The following is an 18,511-nucleotide window of genomic DNA, read 5'->3' on the forward strand; positions in this document are numbered from 1 at the left end:
CTGTCTCTGTGTCTCCTCTCCTTTCTCTCATAAAGATTTAGGATCATCCTAAATCCAGAATCATCTCAACATCTCTAATTAACTATATCCACAAGGACCCTTTTCCCAAATAAGGTCACATTCAGAGGTTCTGGGTGGGCACTGTTCAACCCTCTACACTAACTGTTTGGCACAAAGGGAAGATACGAGTATTGTTTTCTAATAATAAGGGTCAAGGTGACCTTCTCTGAGGAAGCTTGCTTATTTCCCAATTTCTGCCTCTGGCTCCGAAATAGAGTTTGATGCAATTTAGAGCAAACAACACAGTACAGATGTGCTGAACCATTAAAATGGGAAGGCAAAAGTCAATTAATAAACAGGAAGGGGAAAGGTACGTGATATCCAGACATACAAGCTGAGCAGAACTCTGTTTCTTGAGTCTCCTAGAAGTTAAAGTAGAGTGTACTGTCTCTCTAAAGTAGATGTATTGTCTCTCTCCCACTTTTGATTAGGTTATAAGTAGAGACAAACTCTCCCTTGATCCTGAATGTAGAAAGGAAGTTTCCCCATGGGAACCTGTATTTTTAAGGAAAACACAGAAGTCTTCCTGAGACACATTCTTCTAGTGGCTTTCTGTAAAAGCTGAGACAGTGTTCTTTTGTCATCACATAAAGACATTATAGCATAAAGTGGGATGTCCTGGGTCCAGGCAAATAGCTTTGTGATGTAAGGGTAAACTACAGAGAAATTTGAAGAGTTAGTACTTAACAGATTTCTTTAAGTTAATACTTAACAGAGGATTGACCAGGATACATTTATCGTCAATTGCGGTGTTCATTGTTTCATACATTTTTTTTTTCAACTCGGTCTTATCAGTAGAGTTCAGGTGCAGTGCTAGACTACGGGCACAGAGATCAGCAGGACACGTTTCCTGACCGTCAGAGAGTGGGGGTCCAGCAGAGAAGGGCCAAGTAGAAGTTGCTGGGAAGGCTCTGGGCAGGAGCTGGGGAGCAGACCAATCATAGAAGAGGTTATCAAAAAATGCTCAAAGGGCATAACCTCACTGAAATTGCACCCTGGGATTCCAGAACTTAATCCTTCAGGCTGTAGCAAATTCAAATTTTTACATGACCTGAACTCCAGTAGACAAAAATAAATGTATTTCTAAAAAAATAAAAAAATAAAAAAAAAATAAATGTATTTCTTCTATACCTATTTTTGTTTTGACTCAAGCCCCCATTGTCTGATATCAAAATTGTGTTCTGATCATGTCCAGATACATGCAGCAACTCTCTTTGTGGTTTTTCCCAGACATTTCAGAGTTAAACTGTCAATTTCATTATTTTCCCAACCCCACTAACTTGATCCCAGAATTGATGGTAGAACCAGATGGGTCACACTGGCAGACCATAGACTGCAGTGTCAGAGGAAGAGACCTGTGCTTCCCTATCCTCCTGTCTCTGCTCTGGGCTGGTATCTCATGAGATGACACTTGCCTCGTCTGGTCCCTGGCTCCATGGTGTCATCCTCTGAGATGTCACCTGTCTCCATCTGATCCCCAGCTGGAGGGAGCCCTCTCCATCTTCTGCTGTGGCATCAGCTCTTTCTCAGCTGATTCTGTGCCCTGTTCAACAGCTGGGGTGCAGGTCCCAGGGCTTCTTGGGACCACAAGAAATGTGGGGGCTTCTCTCTCGCTCTCACTCAAGGACACACCCTTGTCTCTGTGACTGCTCCTTGCCTGCTGCACCTCAATGGCTCAGGGCCACCTCTTTGGTACACCTGGGAAATGAAGAACACAGTACTGTCTATGCTAAGCACCCCCCCACCAGGCTTAGAGAGAGAGGCTCTGCTTCTTCCACAAGAACTTGGTCTAAGCAGGCAGGAGGGCAGGCTCCTGCAAATGCCCTGTAAATTTTAAAGCACAAACTCCAGACCCAGGCTGATTGGGTTCAACTTTCAACTCCATCACTTACTAGCTGTGGGATTTGGGCAAGTCACCCAGAACGTCACTGAACCTCCCGCATCCGTAAAATGAGGGTTATATTGTGCTCCCTCGTGAGTTTAAATAGGACCATATATGTAAATTTAATATAAAGTGAAAATGAAAGTCGCTCAGTCGTGTCTGACTCTTTGCAACCCCATGAACTATATAGTCCATGGAATTCTCTTGACCAGAATACTGGAGTGGATAGCCATTCACTTCTCCAGGGGATCTTCCCAACCCAGGGATCGAACCGAGGTCTCCTGCATTGCAGGTGGATTCTTTACCAGCTGAGCTGCCATGGAATCCTAAAAATTTAATATAAGTAAAATATAAAAATATATGTGTCTGTCTCACATAGAACAGAGCCTGGCACATTGTGTTATGTAAGCCTTAGCTGCCCTGATCACTAGGAATACTATTAGAATTAGCAGTATTCCATCTTCAGTTCTTTTCCTTTCCTCTCCCTCTCCGCACACAGTTCAGAATCTCTCATCTTGTCTTTTGAGATAGAGGTAACCATGTTGTTGGTTCAGTCACTCAGTCATGTCCAACTCTTTGCAACCCCATGGACTGCAGCACGCCAGGCTTCTCTGTCCTTCACTAGCTCCTCGAGTTTGCTCAAACTCATGTCCATTGAGTCAGTGATGCTATCTAACCGTCTCTTCCTCTGTTGCCCCCTTCTCTCCTGCCTTCAATCTTCCCCAGCATCAGGATATTTTCCAATGAGTCAGCTTTTCACATAAGGTGGCCAAAGTATTGGAGCTTCAGCATCAGTCCTTCCACTGAATATTCAGGACTTATTTCCTTTAGGATTGAATGGCTTGATCTCCTTGCTGTCCAAAAGACTCTCAAGAGTCTCCTCCAGCATCACAATTTGAAAGCATCATTCTTTGGCACTCAGCCTTCTTTATGGTCCAGCTCTCACATTCATACATGACTACTGGAAAAACCATAGCTTTGACTACATAGACATTTATCATCAAAGTGATAACATTACTCAGACTATATTCTTCCATTTCTCTTACTTACACAAAGACTACAGCTTTTTTTTCTTTAGTAATTTTTAAGGACTTAGTCCTTTTATTTTCAATGGCTTTCGATAACAGTCCCCATCAGTGCTGATCTCCTGTTTTGCAGACCAAACAGGTGTGGCTATGGGGACAAGGCACACATGGGGAAATGCCTGAGTTAAGTTCCCAGGTAATGCCTTCACCAGGCAGCCTCCAGAACTGTGGTTAGGGAGGTTCAGGGAAAAGTTGTACCATGGTGGTGGCTGCATCTCTGTGTTTGCATCTTGCACAGGACTCAGGAATTGACATTGGGGACATCACTGCAAGAAAAGCTCTGAGAAAACAGCTGCAGTGCAAGACCTTCCGGTGGTACCTGGTCAGCGTGTACCCAGAAATGAGGATGTACTCGGACATCATTGCCTATGGGGTGGTAAGGAGCCCACGCTTGGGGTTTCATCCAGGCATATCCACCCAAGTGGGACCTGTGGTAGACCTGTGGACAAGAGGCTGGTTTCTGGAGCTTCATGTGAAGTAGACTATACGTTCATAGCCCACACCTCTCCATTCCCTTGAGAGAGGTGCTTAGTCTCTCCTTTTAATCCTAAGCAATTCAGCCCTGGCCCCAAACATGAATATGCCACTTAGTAAAGCAAAAACATGCAGTTAAGATTACAAGACAACCCCAACTGTTTCCCAAGCATGGGTGCCTGAGATTCTACTGACCAGCCTGCATGCCTCCCTTACCCAAGGTGCTATGTCTTCCATTCACGCAGAGCCTCCTAGAAAGCAGATTTGGGAAACATATCCTTCCAGAGTTCATTGGATTTTGAGTGATGTTTTAGTACCACTTATTGATTGGCAGTTCCCCCAGCAGAGGCAGCAAGACAGAGAGGCAGAGCAGAGGGTTTGGATCCACATGGACCCGGTTCCAATCTTGACCCAGCCACTTCCTGGGCAAGTGTCTTAATGTCTATGAGTCTTAGTTTCTTCATATGTTAAGTGGGGTAAAATAATGTTGTCCTCACGGGTAGAAGAAAGTCTCCGATATAGAAATGTATTTTGTGTCTGAGGTTAAAATACTTTGGAGATGATAAACTCTCCCCATGCTTCCAATATCCCCAGGACATTACAACTCAAGGTATTTTAAATACCTGATTGATTTTTGGATATCTTTCCTGGTTTTTGCTGAGCGAACACATGAAGATTCTCTCTGACAGCTAAGCCCTCACAATTAGCCTCATAACTATCCCCTGGGGTTACTAGGCTCAGTCCCTGCCCCTGGAGTGTTACAGATGGGGAAACAAAGAAGCACAGTGACCTGCCCATGTTCACACAAGTCGTCAACTTGAGTGAAACTGAGTCTAGAGCATTACCTTCTGATATCACTCCCATTCCTCCCCTTGGAGAGTCCCCTTAGACCTTTTAGATATTCCAGGATGAAAACTTGAAGGAAGAATTCTTCCTTTGATGGTCTGTGGCCAGAACTGAGTTCAAGGCCCGCCTCAACAGGAACTTAATGGGCATAGCCTCAGCCTGGAGAGGAAGAATTCTGCTGAAGGGCTGGCTTCATTGTTCCCATGGACCTGCCAATGCTCACATCCTAGGATTCTAAAGGAGACAGAGCCAGGGTCCCAGGAACTGCCCCTTTCTACCCACCTGCAGGGCCTCTGTTGTCCCTGGAGGCCTGATTATCGGAAGGGGTCGTGTCTTCCCACGAGAGTCCCCATGTTGTGGCTGACATGTCCTGAGAGAACCGCCCAGTAGCCTCTCCCCTTCTCAGGCTGGTATAATTCAGATGTCAAACTCCTCAGCTGGTGCCGCTCAGCTGTTGCCTGAGGCCCCAGATCCTGTCTTTGCCATGGAAGTACACTGGACTGTGAGGTGCCCATCTGCCCATTCACCTCCCCGGAATCATCCTGAGGACACAGCTGATACACTGCCCACAGCACATTATGTGCTGCTTGGTTACTCTTGGACCAAAATAGGACAGTCATGCTACTGTGGCTCCAGAGAAGCTGTTGGCCCAGGCCTCTGAGAGCCAAGGCCAGCTTCTGGATTCGTGGTCTCACCAAGCTATCAGCTGTAGCTAAAAGTATTCGCCAAACTCAGCCAGAGAGGCATAACACTGGAGGTGTTTGCACACAGCCATTGCAATCCTGGGTCTGGGCCCAAGGCATTCCAGTCATCTAAGCGAAAGAGTCGCATCTTAGGAGTACATATAGCACATTTACCATGTAGACCCCTCACCCAGATCACACCCAGAAACCTTTGGTTGGTCAAATAGTAAGTGGCATATCCATGTTGTGATCTAGATCTGGCTGAGTCCACAGTAGGGGCTGTTTTCACATTGTCATGCTGAAAACCCATCCTCCCACCACTCCAGAAGGCTGAGCTGTGTCAGCCACTCCTGGGAATGGCAGAACTTCTGTGACCCTGTGCATGGTCATTTGCCGGCTACCGTTCAGGGCTCAGCTGGACCCCTTCTCTCCTGCCTCCTCCATGGCTGGGCTCTTACATGAGCAGAGACACTTGCTTGTCCAGGAGCATAATGAACTCAACTAGGGCAGTAAGGTGACAGTGGTTGAGGCAGGATGCAGTGCAAGAGCAAGAGGACTTGTGGAGCTGAATCTTTCTTCCTGGTGATTACTTTTATTCTGAAGTGGAGAGACCAGATGTCTTCTCGGTAAAGGTTTTTTTCTTTTTCCCCTCCAACTCATGCCTAAACTTCATTGCTGAGGTCAGATAACCCCTCAGAACTCTCAGGCCACTGTCAAGTCTGTATAACCCATACCATTAATCTAGTAAAAGGTCTCATTAATGCCTCTGGCAGGCAGAAGGATCATGGGCCTTGCAGTGTGGGCATGGGCCTCTCTAGGATTACTGAGCTCCAGACCTGGGAGACAGCATGACTTTGAATAATCCCAGCTCTGGTGCTGACAGGAGAGATGGAGTAGCATCCAGAAACAGACATGTCTACTTCTAAAAGTTAGCTTTGCTACTTAATCACTGTGTAACCCTGGCAGTTTGTAAAACCTTAAAGGTTAGAGTCATATCACTTCATGGGTCATCTTTCACAGTCTCAGGATTGTCACCATTTGATGATGGAAAGAGCTTGGACTTTGGAGACAGACTCCAGCTCTGCCATTTTTCCAACTATGAGGCCATTCATTCATTACTCATTTTCTTTGTTCATTCATCCCGTATGTACTTACTGTCTAATATGTGCCAGGACTGTCCTGTGTCACAGGCAGTGAGTAAGCCTGAGACCTAGTCTGGTGACTGATAGAGAAGCCAGGCAAGCAGAGAAGTGACAAGAATACAGTGTGTAAGTGCTGCGATCAGGGAAATGGAGGTATGGTGGCCTCACACCCAGATGCAGGTCAGGAAAGGCTTCCAGAGTGACAGAGAGGATGAGAACCACAGGAGGAGGAGGGTTTAGTCAGGGAAAAGAGAAGGCCAAAGCAGAGGGTCCATGCAGTGGGAACAGCATTACAGACCAAGAGGTGAGGCAGAGCTTCTTGCTACAACACACTTCCTGCACCCTTAAGAGAGTTAATATTACCAACCTGGCTGAGTAATTTTGAGGATTAGGTGGGATAATGCATAGGAAGCCCTTCACCTGGTACCTGGCACATAGATGCAGTCATAAAAGCTAACTTCCCTGAATGGCTTTCGGGATAGTTATTGCAGTAATAATAGCACCTAACAATTATATCACACTTTTGCTATTTGTCAGGCCCTGTGCTAAACACTTGCAGAGATTATTTCAGTTAATCCACAAACTTATGAGGTTGGCACTGTAATTATCCATATTTGAGAGAGAGGAGGAAACAGACAAGCAGTTATATTGCTTTGCCCAAACCAAACAGCTGGAGCCAGGATTTCATCTCAGCCTGTCTCTCCCAACTTCCTCAACAGACAACCTGCTTAATGGGGGATGGATGACACAGAATCAAAGAGGACTTTATCAAAAGTCACCACCCACCCTCATTCAGAGGCCAGCTTTGGGGTCCCACAGGAGAGCCATGTCTGACACCAGGGCTTTCTGAAACTTCATGCAGGTCTCACTAATGGATCCCGGCTTCAGATGTGACAGACAGCCCTCTGTGGGCCGTGGGAGGAGTCCAGGGTATATTTGCATATGCTCCTCCCACATGGGTCAGTCAGGTAGTTGGTTTATGATAGAGGATTTTATGCTGCATGGATGCTTCTGGGGCCCTGCCTCAGGAGCTGACACATGTTCATATTTCTTCAGAACCTCTAAACTCCAAGTTTGAGATTGAGCTGCTATCACCCAGTAAGGGAAAGGGAGCTCAAAAGAAAAGAATTTGACTCTGTTCTTTGTCCCCTGTCAAGAACAGGATGTTCATAGATCAAGTGTGGGCCTCCAGTTATCTGTTGCACTTCACACTCCTTAACTGGGTTCATTGCACTCCTACCACATCCATGAAGACTACAAAAATTTAGCCACTGTCTGCCTCTTGTCCTCCCCGGATAGATGCCCCACCCATGGCCCATTGCCCTGGTCTCCCCTGGATCCCAGTCTCCAGCCTCCAGTTGTAAATAGAGTGCTTTGATCACTAAGAAGAGCTATGTAAGCTAGCTTCAGTGTAGGTGGGTAAAGATACCATAAGCTCTCTTACAGGCCCAGGAACTGAAGTACAGCTGGACCCGGGCACTCGTGCTGAGAAGCCACGAAAACCACAACGGGGGCAGGATCATCTCTCTTGTCTCTAAATCCGTCTGCCTCCTGCTTCATCTCCCCCTTCATCACAGCTAGATTTCTCTGCTTGCACAAGCCCAGCAGAGACCCCATACCCGATCTAAATGGCCCCACAATCTGAGTGGCCATCACCCACTGAGCACAGTGTCTGGTCTCTCAGCAGGATTCCTAGGGCAGAATAAGAGGATGATGAGACAGTCACATTCCACAAAGAGAAGGATAGGGAGAGAGGAGGAAAGAAAGAGAATTGTTCATTCTTTCTGAACTATGAGTTGGTACCCTCCCTGATCTCCTCAGCTGTGGCATGTAAGCAGGGCCACGTGAACCATAAGCTGCCCTTTCCAAGGGCTGAGAGTGGGCTTAAGCCAGAAGGGGACATTGAGTATTAGCTTTCCTACCTAGATGTGCTAAGATATTGGTTCATAGTACTTTTGTACTGTTGATTGGCATGTATTTGTAGGTGAGAATAAGAGACATCTCTCCCCTCTCCTGTTCCCTCTCTGGTCCCCTTCTCTCTTATTTACCCACCAGACTTTCCGCTCTAGGAAAACTTCATCAGCTGGGTCCCCACTGGGCCCTGGCCAACCACTGCTGGATCTGAAGGAGACAAAGAAGGCCTGATCCCAGGGGACATCCCAGGCCCCCAAACAGATAACATGTTCCTCACCTCCCCCAACCCTCAGAAACAAAGTCTTCTATCCAGGGACTTCTGTGGGCCATTATGCCACCCTTGTGCAAAAGGAGAGGATGAGAAATCTTGTGTGTGTGGGTGCATGTCATAATTTTACCTAAACCCTCTCAGCTCCCCAAATCCAGCATGTTGTTTAGCAGCATCTGAGTTCTTATCCTTCAGAGGAGGCTGCTCTGCCTTCAGCACCTTTATGCAAGGCCAACACTGTTGGTTTCTTGGTATTTGTTGGTACTTATTGATTTCTGTAGTATTCAGGGTTAACTGAAAGAAGAGTTGACTTTGGGAGCAGAGCCTATCTCAGTGGAATGCTTTTTCTCCTGATTTAACACTTTTATTTCTCTCTCTTATGTGACTGCCTCTCATCTGGTGTTCAGTTGCAGAACTCCCTGAAGACCGATTTGTGTCTTGATCAGGGTCCAGAGACAGAGAATGTTCCTATTGTGTACATCTGCCATGGGATGACGCCCCAGGTGAGTGTTCTGAGATCCCCATGCCGGGTGTGTGCATGTGTATGTCTGGTGGGAAAAGAGAAGCTAAACTCTATCATGGCTACTCTGGGCCCATGGACCTTGGGGGCTTTTCATTAGAAAGTATCCTCATGAGAAAAAAAGAGAGTCATATTTACATGCCTGGAAGGAGTCTAAAGGAGCAGAGGCTGGGATGCCAGGATCCCCTGGGGTGGGCACAAGGAAGGTGATATGTCTCTAAAGAGAGACACCTGCCTCCATTGGGGAGACTGTCATAGATTACAGTCTGGGCTCTGGCAACCATGCCTTTCTCTGGCTGGAGGGAGCCCTAAGTTTCCCCTAGACTCCCTGACACCTCAGAATCTCTTCAGAGTGCCTCAGGTTCTGCCCTTTGGTCCATCATAGCTGGGACCAAAATTTATAGCCATGAGATCCTTTCTATGTCTTCTGATCTTCTCGCAGAGAATGAAGGGAAGCTACCAGAAAAGTAAGTTATCCCCCTAAAATTCTCCATTCGTAACCTAGGCTTCAGATATCCAAAGAGGACGTTGAGACACTGGCAAGAAAAATGGTTTATTCAACAAAGTGCAGTGGACAGTCAATGATCAAGAACACCCTAGACTGACCCATTATGACTTGGCATTTTCAGAGTTTACTTAAATTACCTCCAGAAGTATAAAATGATTTTTAAAAGATACTTTAGTATAGAAGATACATGTGTTTGTGCAGTTGAAGTTAAGTGTTTTAAAGAGCTGTTACCTGCCTCAACTGAAGATTATACAACTGAAGGGTACCGTGATGTGTCACCAGTGTACTAGCCCAAGACTTCCCAGAAATTGCCCTCTGTGATCTCTACCACCTTGTCCTTTTTGTGGGCCAAGCTGCTGTGGCCACTGATTGGTCAGTCACAGTCAGCAGATCACATTATCCTCACACCACACAGTATATCAACTCATTCTCCGTTATTAGAATGGTGTAACATTTTTAATGAGTGACTATTTTTATGCAAATATTTTGTTGACATATATATGCAGAAAATAGACAAATAGAAAATAGACAAAGTGTACAGAGTAATGAACTTTCAGAGCAAACACACCAGTGGAACAGCAGCCAGGTTAAAAAAAAACAAAACAGTATTGCTTTGAGCTTTATGTAAATAGTATCATAGAGTATATGCTTTCTCATTTTGGAATCTTTCCTTCATTATTATTTCTGTAAAATGTGTCCATGCAGGTATATATAGTTGTAATTTTTTCATTTTTTTTCTATCATGTCATATTCCGTTTTATGAACATGTCGTATTTACCATATATTCTACTGTTCATGGACAGCTGGGCTACTGCCAGGTTGGGAATATTACAAATACTACTGCTATGGACATTCTTGTCCATGTCTTTTTGTGTGCATATGTACTCATTTCTTCTGGATTTAAACCTAGAAGTCGAATCACTGAGTATAGGGTTGACATATGTTCACTTTTAGTAGACACTGCCTATATTAGTCTGCTAGCGCTGCTGTAACAAAATGCCAGAAACTGTATAGCTTAAACAATAGAAATGTATTTGCTCACAGTTCTGAGGCTGAAAGTCCAAGATCATAGTGCCAGCTGAGTTGGTCTCTCTTTTTCTAGCTTGCAGATAGTCACCTTCTCACAGTGTCCTTGTGTGGCAACGGGGAAAGAATGAGCAAGCTGTCTGGTGTCTCTTCTTAAAAGGACACTAATCCTATTGCATCAGAGCTCTGCCCTTATGACCTCGTTTAACCTTAATGTGCACGTCTGGGAAATTCTCAGCCTATCCACATTACAAAAAATGAGAAAGGTTGATCTGGAGAGAATAGCAGAAGTACTACAGAACAATCATTTGATTAAGAGAGAAAGGGTGGGGCTCTTGGACTTAATCAACCATCTCACAGCAGAAGGCATCAACAGAGAGGGGCTTATACCAGCAGGGACACTGACAGTTTGAGGTAAAGATAAATCAGGAAAAGATAAAGGAACACTATTGGACTTCTTGGATTCTATAAGATGGGACCATAAAGCTATTCAATTGTGAACATGTACTATCCCTCAAGAAAAGGGACGACGGTTACTGAAGGTGATTTAGAGATCATCAGGGCACAAGTCCTTACTCCTACCACTGGCCCCAGGGTAAGGCTGTTCACTCAAAGGATGGGCCTGCCACTCTGATTTCAGTGGGCTAGAATGACCCTGCCCCAGGCCAGTGGGGTGGGACCAAAGCAGTGAGCAGCTTGGGCAGGGCCACTCCAGAGAGCCAAAGGGGCAGGCTGCCCTGCAGAGCAGTGAGGGGTGATGCTGCCACCCCCGTGGGCCTGGAGGGCAGAGTATCCAGACAGAAGTGATTATTCTTGAGCCTTAAGATCCAGTGGAATTTCGCCTTTCTGTGTTTTGGGCTTGCTTGCGACCCACCCTTTTCTTCCTTCCAGTTTCTCCCTTTTGGATGTGATCACCTCTCCTATGCCTGTCCCACCATCATATTTTGAAAGTGTGTAACTTGTCTGATTTCATAGGTTCTTAGCTGGAGAGAAATTCTGCCTCAGAATGAATGATACCTTGAGTCTCACATATGTCTGATTTAGATGATATCTGGACTTTAGACTTTAGAGTCGATGCTGAAATGAGTTAAGACTTTCAAGGCTGTTGGGATGAAGTGAATGTACACTGCATGAAAGAAGGAAATTAATTTGGGGGGCCAAGAGCAGAATGCTATAGACTGAAACTGTGTCACTCCAAAATTCATGTGTTGAAGTGCTAAGCCTGTCTATATGTGGAGTAAGGAAGTAATCAGGTTAAATAAGGTCATAAAGTGGAACACTGATTTTATGAGGATAGTGTCCTTCTAAGAAGAGCCACCAGAGTGCTCCATCACGCTCTCTGCCGTGTGAGGACAGAGCAAGAAGGTGGCCATTTGCACCAGAAACTCTCACCGGAAACTGAACAGGCCAACACCTCGATCTTAGACTTCCCGGCTCCAAAACTGTGAAAAAATAAACAAGGTCATAGGTAGTTCCATCTGCCTTTAAGCCACCCAGTCTGTGGCATTTTGTTATGGCAGCCAGAGCTATTTAATACACTTGTCAAATGGTTTTCCTAAGTAGTTGTTTTAGTTTTTACCCCACCAGCCATATATAAGAGTTGTAGTTCTTCCCCATCCTTGACAGCATTCAGTATTATCTGTCTTTCTAAACTTCTAGATATTGTGGTGGTTGTATAGTGCTATCATGTTGTAGTTTTAATTTGCATTTCTCTGATTGTTAATGCAGTCAGGCACCTGAGTTTCAGTTGTTCCTGAGTGTGGGTCAAGATGACCAAGGTCATAGTGGTTCCATCTTTGTGTAAATTCCCTCTCTGCATTGTAATACGTATGATCCAAGACACAACAGGTGAACTTGCTTTTAACGAATCTAGGTGGAAACGTGTGGTGTCGATGTTCATCTACCTCTCTGGCCACGTGTCGGATGTTTCCTCTGTGGGATGGTGGATGCCTGTTCAAGCTGAGTCTGTCAGCTGCAGCTAACTCAGTATGGGGCAGTCTATGCTGTAAGGAGCATGGATTCTGGAGCCAGATTGCCTGAGTCCAAATGGCAGCTTTGAAACTTTCCAGTTGTGAACCTTTGGACAGGTTTTTTAATGTGGGCCTATTTCTTTCACCTGTAAAATATGGATTAATAATGGTGTATACCATAAAGAACAGTGTTGTAAGGATTTAATACGTTTAAAACAATGCCTAGCATATAGTAAGGGCTCAATAAATGTTTAGCTATTACTATCACAATGATGATATTATTATTATTATTATTACTGACCATTGAGCCTTGCTCAGTATAAATACCCTCCAGTTTCTAACTCCAGCTCACACCGTACTGACTTTCCTTGGCCTCAGGTGTCATATGCTGTGGGTTCCAACCTTGGTCAAAGCTGACCCATAGGCTATGAGAGCATTTTGCTATAGTAGCAAAAATGCAGTGGGGTGGGGTGAGGACAGTGAACGGGGCATCAGGAAGCCTGAGGCTTGGTCTTGGCACACTTGCAATCACCTTATCTCTCCCTGGGCCTTATTTTGTTTTATTCTTTTACTGAGGTATGCTTTTACATTAAAGTATACATATCTTAAGTATACATATCTTAAGTATACAGTTCAGTGAGTTTCCACATTCATAGACACTGTACAGGCACTACCTAGATCAAACCCATCATCCCAGTGGGCTTCCTCATTCTGCCTCTTGGTCAATACCCCCATCCAATGCTGTGTTAGTTGCTTAGTCATGTCCAACTCTTTGTGACCCCATGAACTGTACCCCTCCAGGCTTCTCTGTCCACCCAGGCAAGAATACTGGAGTGGGTTGCTATTTCCTTTTCCAGGGGATCTTCCTGACCCAGGGATTGAACCCAGGTCTCCCACATTGTAGGCAGATTCTTTACCATCTGAACCACCAGGGAAGCCCGGGTAATGACAATTTTCATCTCTAGCACCATTCATTAGTTTTGTCTGGGTCTGTATTCTTATCTGCCAGTGAGGAAGTTGGACTGGCCATCTCCAGGCCCAGCTCTGCCAGCTCTGCCAATCTGCTTACCTTGAATTCTTTTGTTCTGAAATCCAGTTGCCTGGGAAGCTGTGAGCTTGTGCTGTACTTGCCAGGAATACTTGGAGCTGCCTTGCCTTGAGGCTTTGTAAATCAGCTTTTTGTTGTGGAGCTGCAGCAGGCCTTAAAGACTTGGGCCCCCCTCCCCATCCCCCACAGAACCTTCCTGTAACTGCTCTGTGCATGAACACTGGGTCCCAGCTGCCCTCTCCTACCAGGCTTGAGATACACAGCTGTCAATACCCAGAAGTAAGGAGGCTTGAGACCAGCCTCAAATCACACAGATTTCCAAGAACAGGGAGGTGTAGGGACTCTGCTGTGGCAGGAATTTGTTGAGTCTGGCCTTCCCAATAAGTTGGGAGAGCTGGGGAGAACTGGATCATCCTGGAGATGGGCTGTGTATCCTTGTCAGGAGTTCATCCATCCATTAGGGTAGATTGCATCCATTATGTGCAGGCACTGGTCATAACAAACACCCTCTTCCAACAACACAAGAGAAGACTCTACACATGGACATCACCAGATGGTCAATACTGAAATCAGATTGATTATATTCTTTGCAGCCAAAGATGGAGAAGTTCTATACAGTCAGCAAAAACAAGATTGGGAGATGACTATGGCTCAGATCATGAACTCCTTATTGCAAAATTCAGGCTAAAATTGAAGAAAGCAGGGAAAACTACTAGACCATTCAGGTATGACCTAAATCAAATCCAAAACCATTGTACAGTGGAAATGACAAATAGATTCAAGGGATTAGATATGATAGACAGAGTGCCTGAAGAACTATGGATGGAGGTCTGTGACACTGTACAGGAGGCAGTGATCAAGACCATCCCCAAGAAAAAGAAATGCAAAAAGGTAAAATGGTTGTCTGTGGAGGCCTTACAAATAGCTGTGGAAAGAAGAGAAGTGAAAGGCAAAGGAGAAAAGGAAAGATATACCCATTTGAATGTAAAGTTCCAAAGAATAGCAAGGAGAGATAAGAAAGCCCTTCTCAGTGATAAATGCAAAGAAACAGAGGAAAACAATAGAATGGGAAAAACTAGAGATCTCTTCAAGAAAATTAGAGATAGCAAGGGAACATTTCATGCAAAGATGGACACAATAAAGGACAGAAACTTGTACGGATCTAACAGAAGTAGAAGATATTAAGAAGAGGTGGCAAGAATACACAGAAGAACTATGCAAAAAAGATCTTCATGACCCAGATAACCATGATTGTGTGATCACTCACCTAGAGCCAGACATCCTCAAATGCGAAGTCAAGGGGGCCTTAAGAAGCATCACTACGAACAAAGCTAGTGGAGAGGATGGAATTCCAGTTGAGCTCTTTCAAATCCTAAAAGATGATGCTGTGAAAATGCTGCATTAAATATGCCAACAAATTTGGAAAACTCAGCAGTGGCCACAGGACTGGTAAAGGTCAGTTTTCATTCCAGTCCCAAAGAAAGGCAAAGCCAAAGAATGCTCAAACTACTGCACAATTGCACTCATTTCACACACTAGCAAAGTAATGCTCAAAATTCTTCGAGCCAAACTTCAATAGTACATGAACTGTGAACTTCCAGATGTTCAAGCTGGATTTAGAAAAGGCAGAGTAAAGAAAGTGAAATCACTTAGTTGTGTCCAACTCTTTGCGACCCCGTGGACTGTAGCCTACCAGGCTCCTCCATCCATGGGATTCTCCAGGAAAGAATACTGGAGTGGGTTGCCATTTCCTTCTCCAGGGGATCTTCCCAACTCAGGGATCGAACCCAGGTCTCCCACATTGCAAGCAGATGCTTTACCCTCTGAGCCACCAAGGAAGCCCAACCAGAGATCAAATTGCCAACATCCAGTGGATCATCGAAAAAGCAAGAGAGTTCCAGAAAAGCATCTACTTCTGCTTTATTGACTATGCCAAAGTCTTTGATTGTGTGGACCACAACAAACTGTGGAAAATTCTTTAAGAGATGGGAATACCAGACCACCTTACCTACCTCAGGAGAAATCTGTATGCAGGTCAAGAAGCAACAGTTAGAACTGGACATGGAACAACAGACGGGTTCCAAATTGGGAAAGGATTACGTCTAGGCTCTATATTGTCACCCTGCTTATTTAACTTATATGCAGAGCACATCATGAGAATGCTGAACTGGATGAAGCACCAGCTGGAATCAAGATTGCCGGGGGAAATATCAATAACCTCAGGTATGCAGATGACACCACATTTATGGCAGAAAGTGAAGAAGAACTGAAGAGCTTCTTGATGAAAGTGAAAGATGAGAGTGAAAAAGTTGGCTTAAAGCTCAACATTCAGAAAACTAAGATCATGGCATCTGGTCCCATCACTTCATGGCAAATAGATGGGGAAACAATGGAAACAGTGACAGATTTTATTTTTGGGTGCTCTAAAATCACTGCAGATGGTGGCTGCAACCATGAAATTAAAAGATGCTTACTCCTTGGAAGAAAAGTTATGACCAACCTAGACAGTATATTAAAAAGCAGAGACATTACTTTGCCAACAAAGGTCTGTCTAGTCTAAGCTATGGTTTTTTCAGTAGTCATATATGGATGTGAGAGTTGGACTATAAAGAAAACTGAGTGCCTAAAAATTGATGCTTTTGAACTGTGGTGTTGGAGAAGACGCTTAAGAGTCCCTTGGACAGCAAAGAGATCAAACCCATCCAACCTAAAGGAAATCAGTCCTGAATATTCATTGGAAGGACTGATGCTGTAGCTGAAACTCCAATACTTTGGCCTCCTGATGCAAAGAACTGACTCATTTGAAAAGACCCTGATGCTGGGAAAGATTGAAGGAGGAGGAGAAGGGGACAACAGAGGATGAGATGATTGGATGGCATTACCGACTCAATGGACATGAGTTTGACTAGGCTCTGGGAGTTGGTGATGGACAGAAACCTGGCATGCTATAGTCCATGGGGTCGCAAAGAGTTGGACATGACTGAGCGACTGAACTGAACTGACTGAAGTGCAGGGGAAAAGTGGATGGTGAGGAGGTAGGACCTCTGATTCTCAAGGCTTCCCAATGGTATCTTCTAACCCTTAAGAAATTGATTGGCTCATGGAAGAGACAAGATGAGGAGGAGGACAACCTTAGTACAAGGTCAGGGTACATCTCAGAAGAGGACTGTGAACAGATACAGGCCTCAGGGGTACTCTGAATCTCCTAGGCTTGGTCCAAATAAAATGCTCAACCTGCATTTCTTGGAGCATTTCCCCTCCTACTAACAGTTCTCAGCAAATCTCTTGGCACCATGGCCACAGAGGTCAAGGAGAACCCAAGGAAGTTCACAGATGGGACTGCCATATGCAGTTGTGCAGGTTGTGCACTGAACAACTCCAGTACAGGGGTCTGACATCTCACATTGTTATTTGGGGAACAGAGACCTACCCAAGGTGACAGTCTTGCTAGCCTCTGTGATGAAACCTCATGTATTCCTTCCTGAGCATCACACTTGATAGGAAGCATAAAAGTGTGAAAAGGCAAATGATGAGGTATATAGTGGTCAAGAACCAGACTACCTGGGTTCAGATCCCAGCCTTATCACTTAACTAACCCAGTTCCCTGGATAAGTGTCATAACTTCCCTGTGTCAATTTCACAACCTAAAAAGTAGAGATTATAGTCATATCTACCCTTTAGGGTTGTTTTAAGAATTAAATAAACATTAATTTTAAGAATTAAACAAACAATAAATTGATGCACATGAAACACTTAAACAACAAACCTGGTACACAGTCATTGCTTACTAAATATTGGATAATTATTACCAAATTGGTAAAGAGACTCAAGACCATGTCCTTAAGAATGGGAATTGTGTAGCCTGGAGAGGAACAGATTCAAGAGGAATATGAAACTTCCAAAATTATAAGGACACAGAGTTTTTGAGTATAATGGTGAAGAAGGAAGAGGGAAAGAAGGCAGGACCTCGAGCTGGCTAAATTCATCCTGCTGACTTTGAAAGTGGACTTCCCTTCCTTCTTTTCTTCATCCAAATTTCTAAGTTTTTCCATTTGGGGTTTTAAAAATACAGATTCTCAAAAAGAACCTGGATCAACCATGTAATAATCAATCCCAAATCACACTAGCATTAACTAATCAATTCAAAAAAGGAAAACGTGACTCTTAAATTTAAATGAATATGTAATAAAAACATATCGAGCCCATTAATAAGGGAAGCAGCAAGCAGGTACTGAAAGCATTTGAGGAACTCAATGTCTATGGGCATTTTCTAAAGAAGAGTGTTAGAATAAGATTGTAAATTTGATCCAAAGGTAGTTAACTCCCTACAGAGAAATAAAATCATAGCCTATGGTGTGATCTTTTCAACTTTCTAGATAGAAATCTAGAAGTTACTGTGTCTGAGTACTAATCAAAAGGTTAATAGCAAAGTCAAACATAGGTATATTCTCTTGGAAAATTACATACTCTTAGGTGGGCTTGTTAGACAATGCTCCAATATGATATTGAATGGAGAGATCACCTCCCTTCCCTTTCGCTTTATTCCCAGGTTTTAGGTATTTCTCTTAGTCTTTTCACAAAGTTGGCTAAAGGTGGGGTGACTCTCCAGGCCATTAGTGACTCAGAAACCCTTGTGGATTCATAGCCTAAGTACATGGTCTTTCCCCCAATTATTTCCTAGGACAACTGTAACAATGAAGCCCAAACTGGGTGGCTTAGAGAATGGAAATTTATCATCTCACAGTTCTGAAGTCTAGAAGTCTAAGACTGAAGGGTCGGCAGGGCCATGCTCTCTCTGAAGGCACCTGGGAAGAATCTACTCCAGGCCTCTCTCCTCAGTTTCTGGCGGTTTCTTGGCTTGTGGCAGCGAAATTCCCCATCACATGGTGTTCTCCCCGAGGGCTTGTCAGCATCCACATTCCCCCGTTTTACGAGGATGCCAGGCATATTGGATTAGGGGCCCACCCACTCCACTCTCATCCTAATTTATAATTATATCTGCAGCTAACTTTATTTCCAAATAAGGTCACATTCTCAGGTACTAGATGTTAAGACTTCAACATATGAATTTTTGAGGTATACAGT

At 44.4% G+C, this 18,511-nt stretch overlaps 1 protein-coding gene across 1 annotated transcript in view; it reads left to right on the forward strand.

Annotated features, from left to right (window-relative positions):
• Positions 1-18,511, forward strand: part of GALNT18 (polypeptide N-acetylgalactosaminyltransferase 18) — a 339,213-nt gene that overhangs the window by 280,681 nt on the left and 40,021 nt on the right. The window contains exons 8-9 of the mRNA XM_043481917.1: positions 3,266-3,403; positions 8,762-8,857. Coding sequence (XP_043337852.1) covers positions 3,266-3,403; positions 8,762-8,857 — 234 coding nt within the window. The remainder of the gene's footprint in view (positions 1-3,265; positions 3,404-8,761; positions 8,858-18,511) is intronic.

This window comes from Cervus canadensis, chromosome 11, assembly GCF_019320065.1.
Source record: "Cervus canadensis isolate Bull #8, Minnesota chromosome 11, ASM1932006v1, whole genome shotgun sequence".
Taxonomy (NCBI): Eukaryota; Metazoa; Chordata; class Mammalia; order Artiodactyla; family Cervidae; genus Cervus; species Cervus canadensis.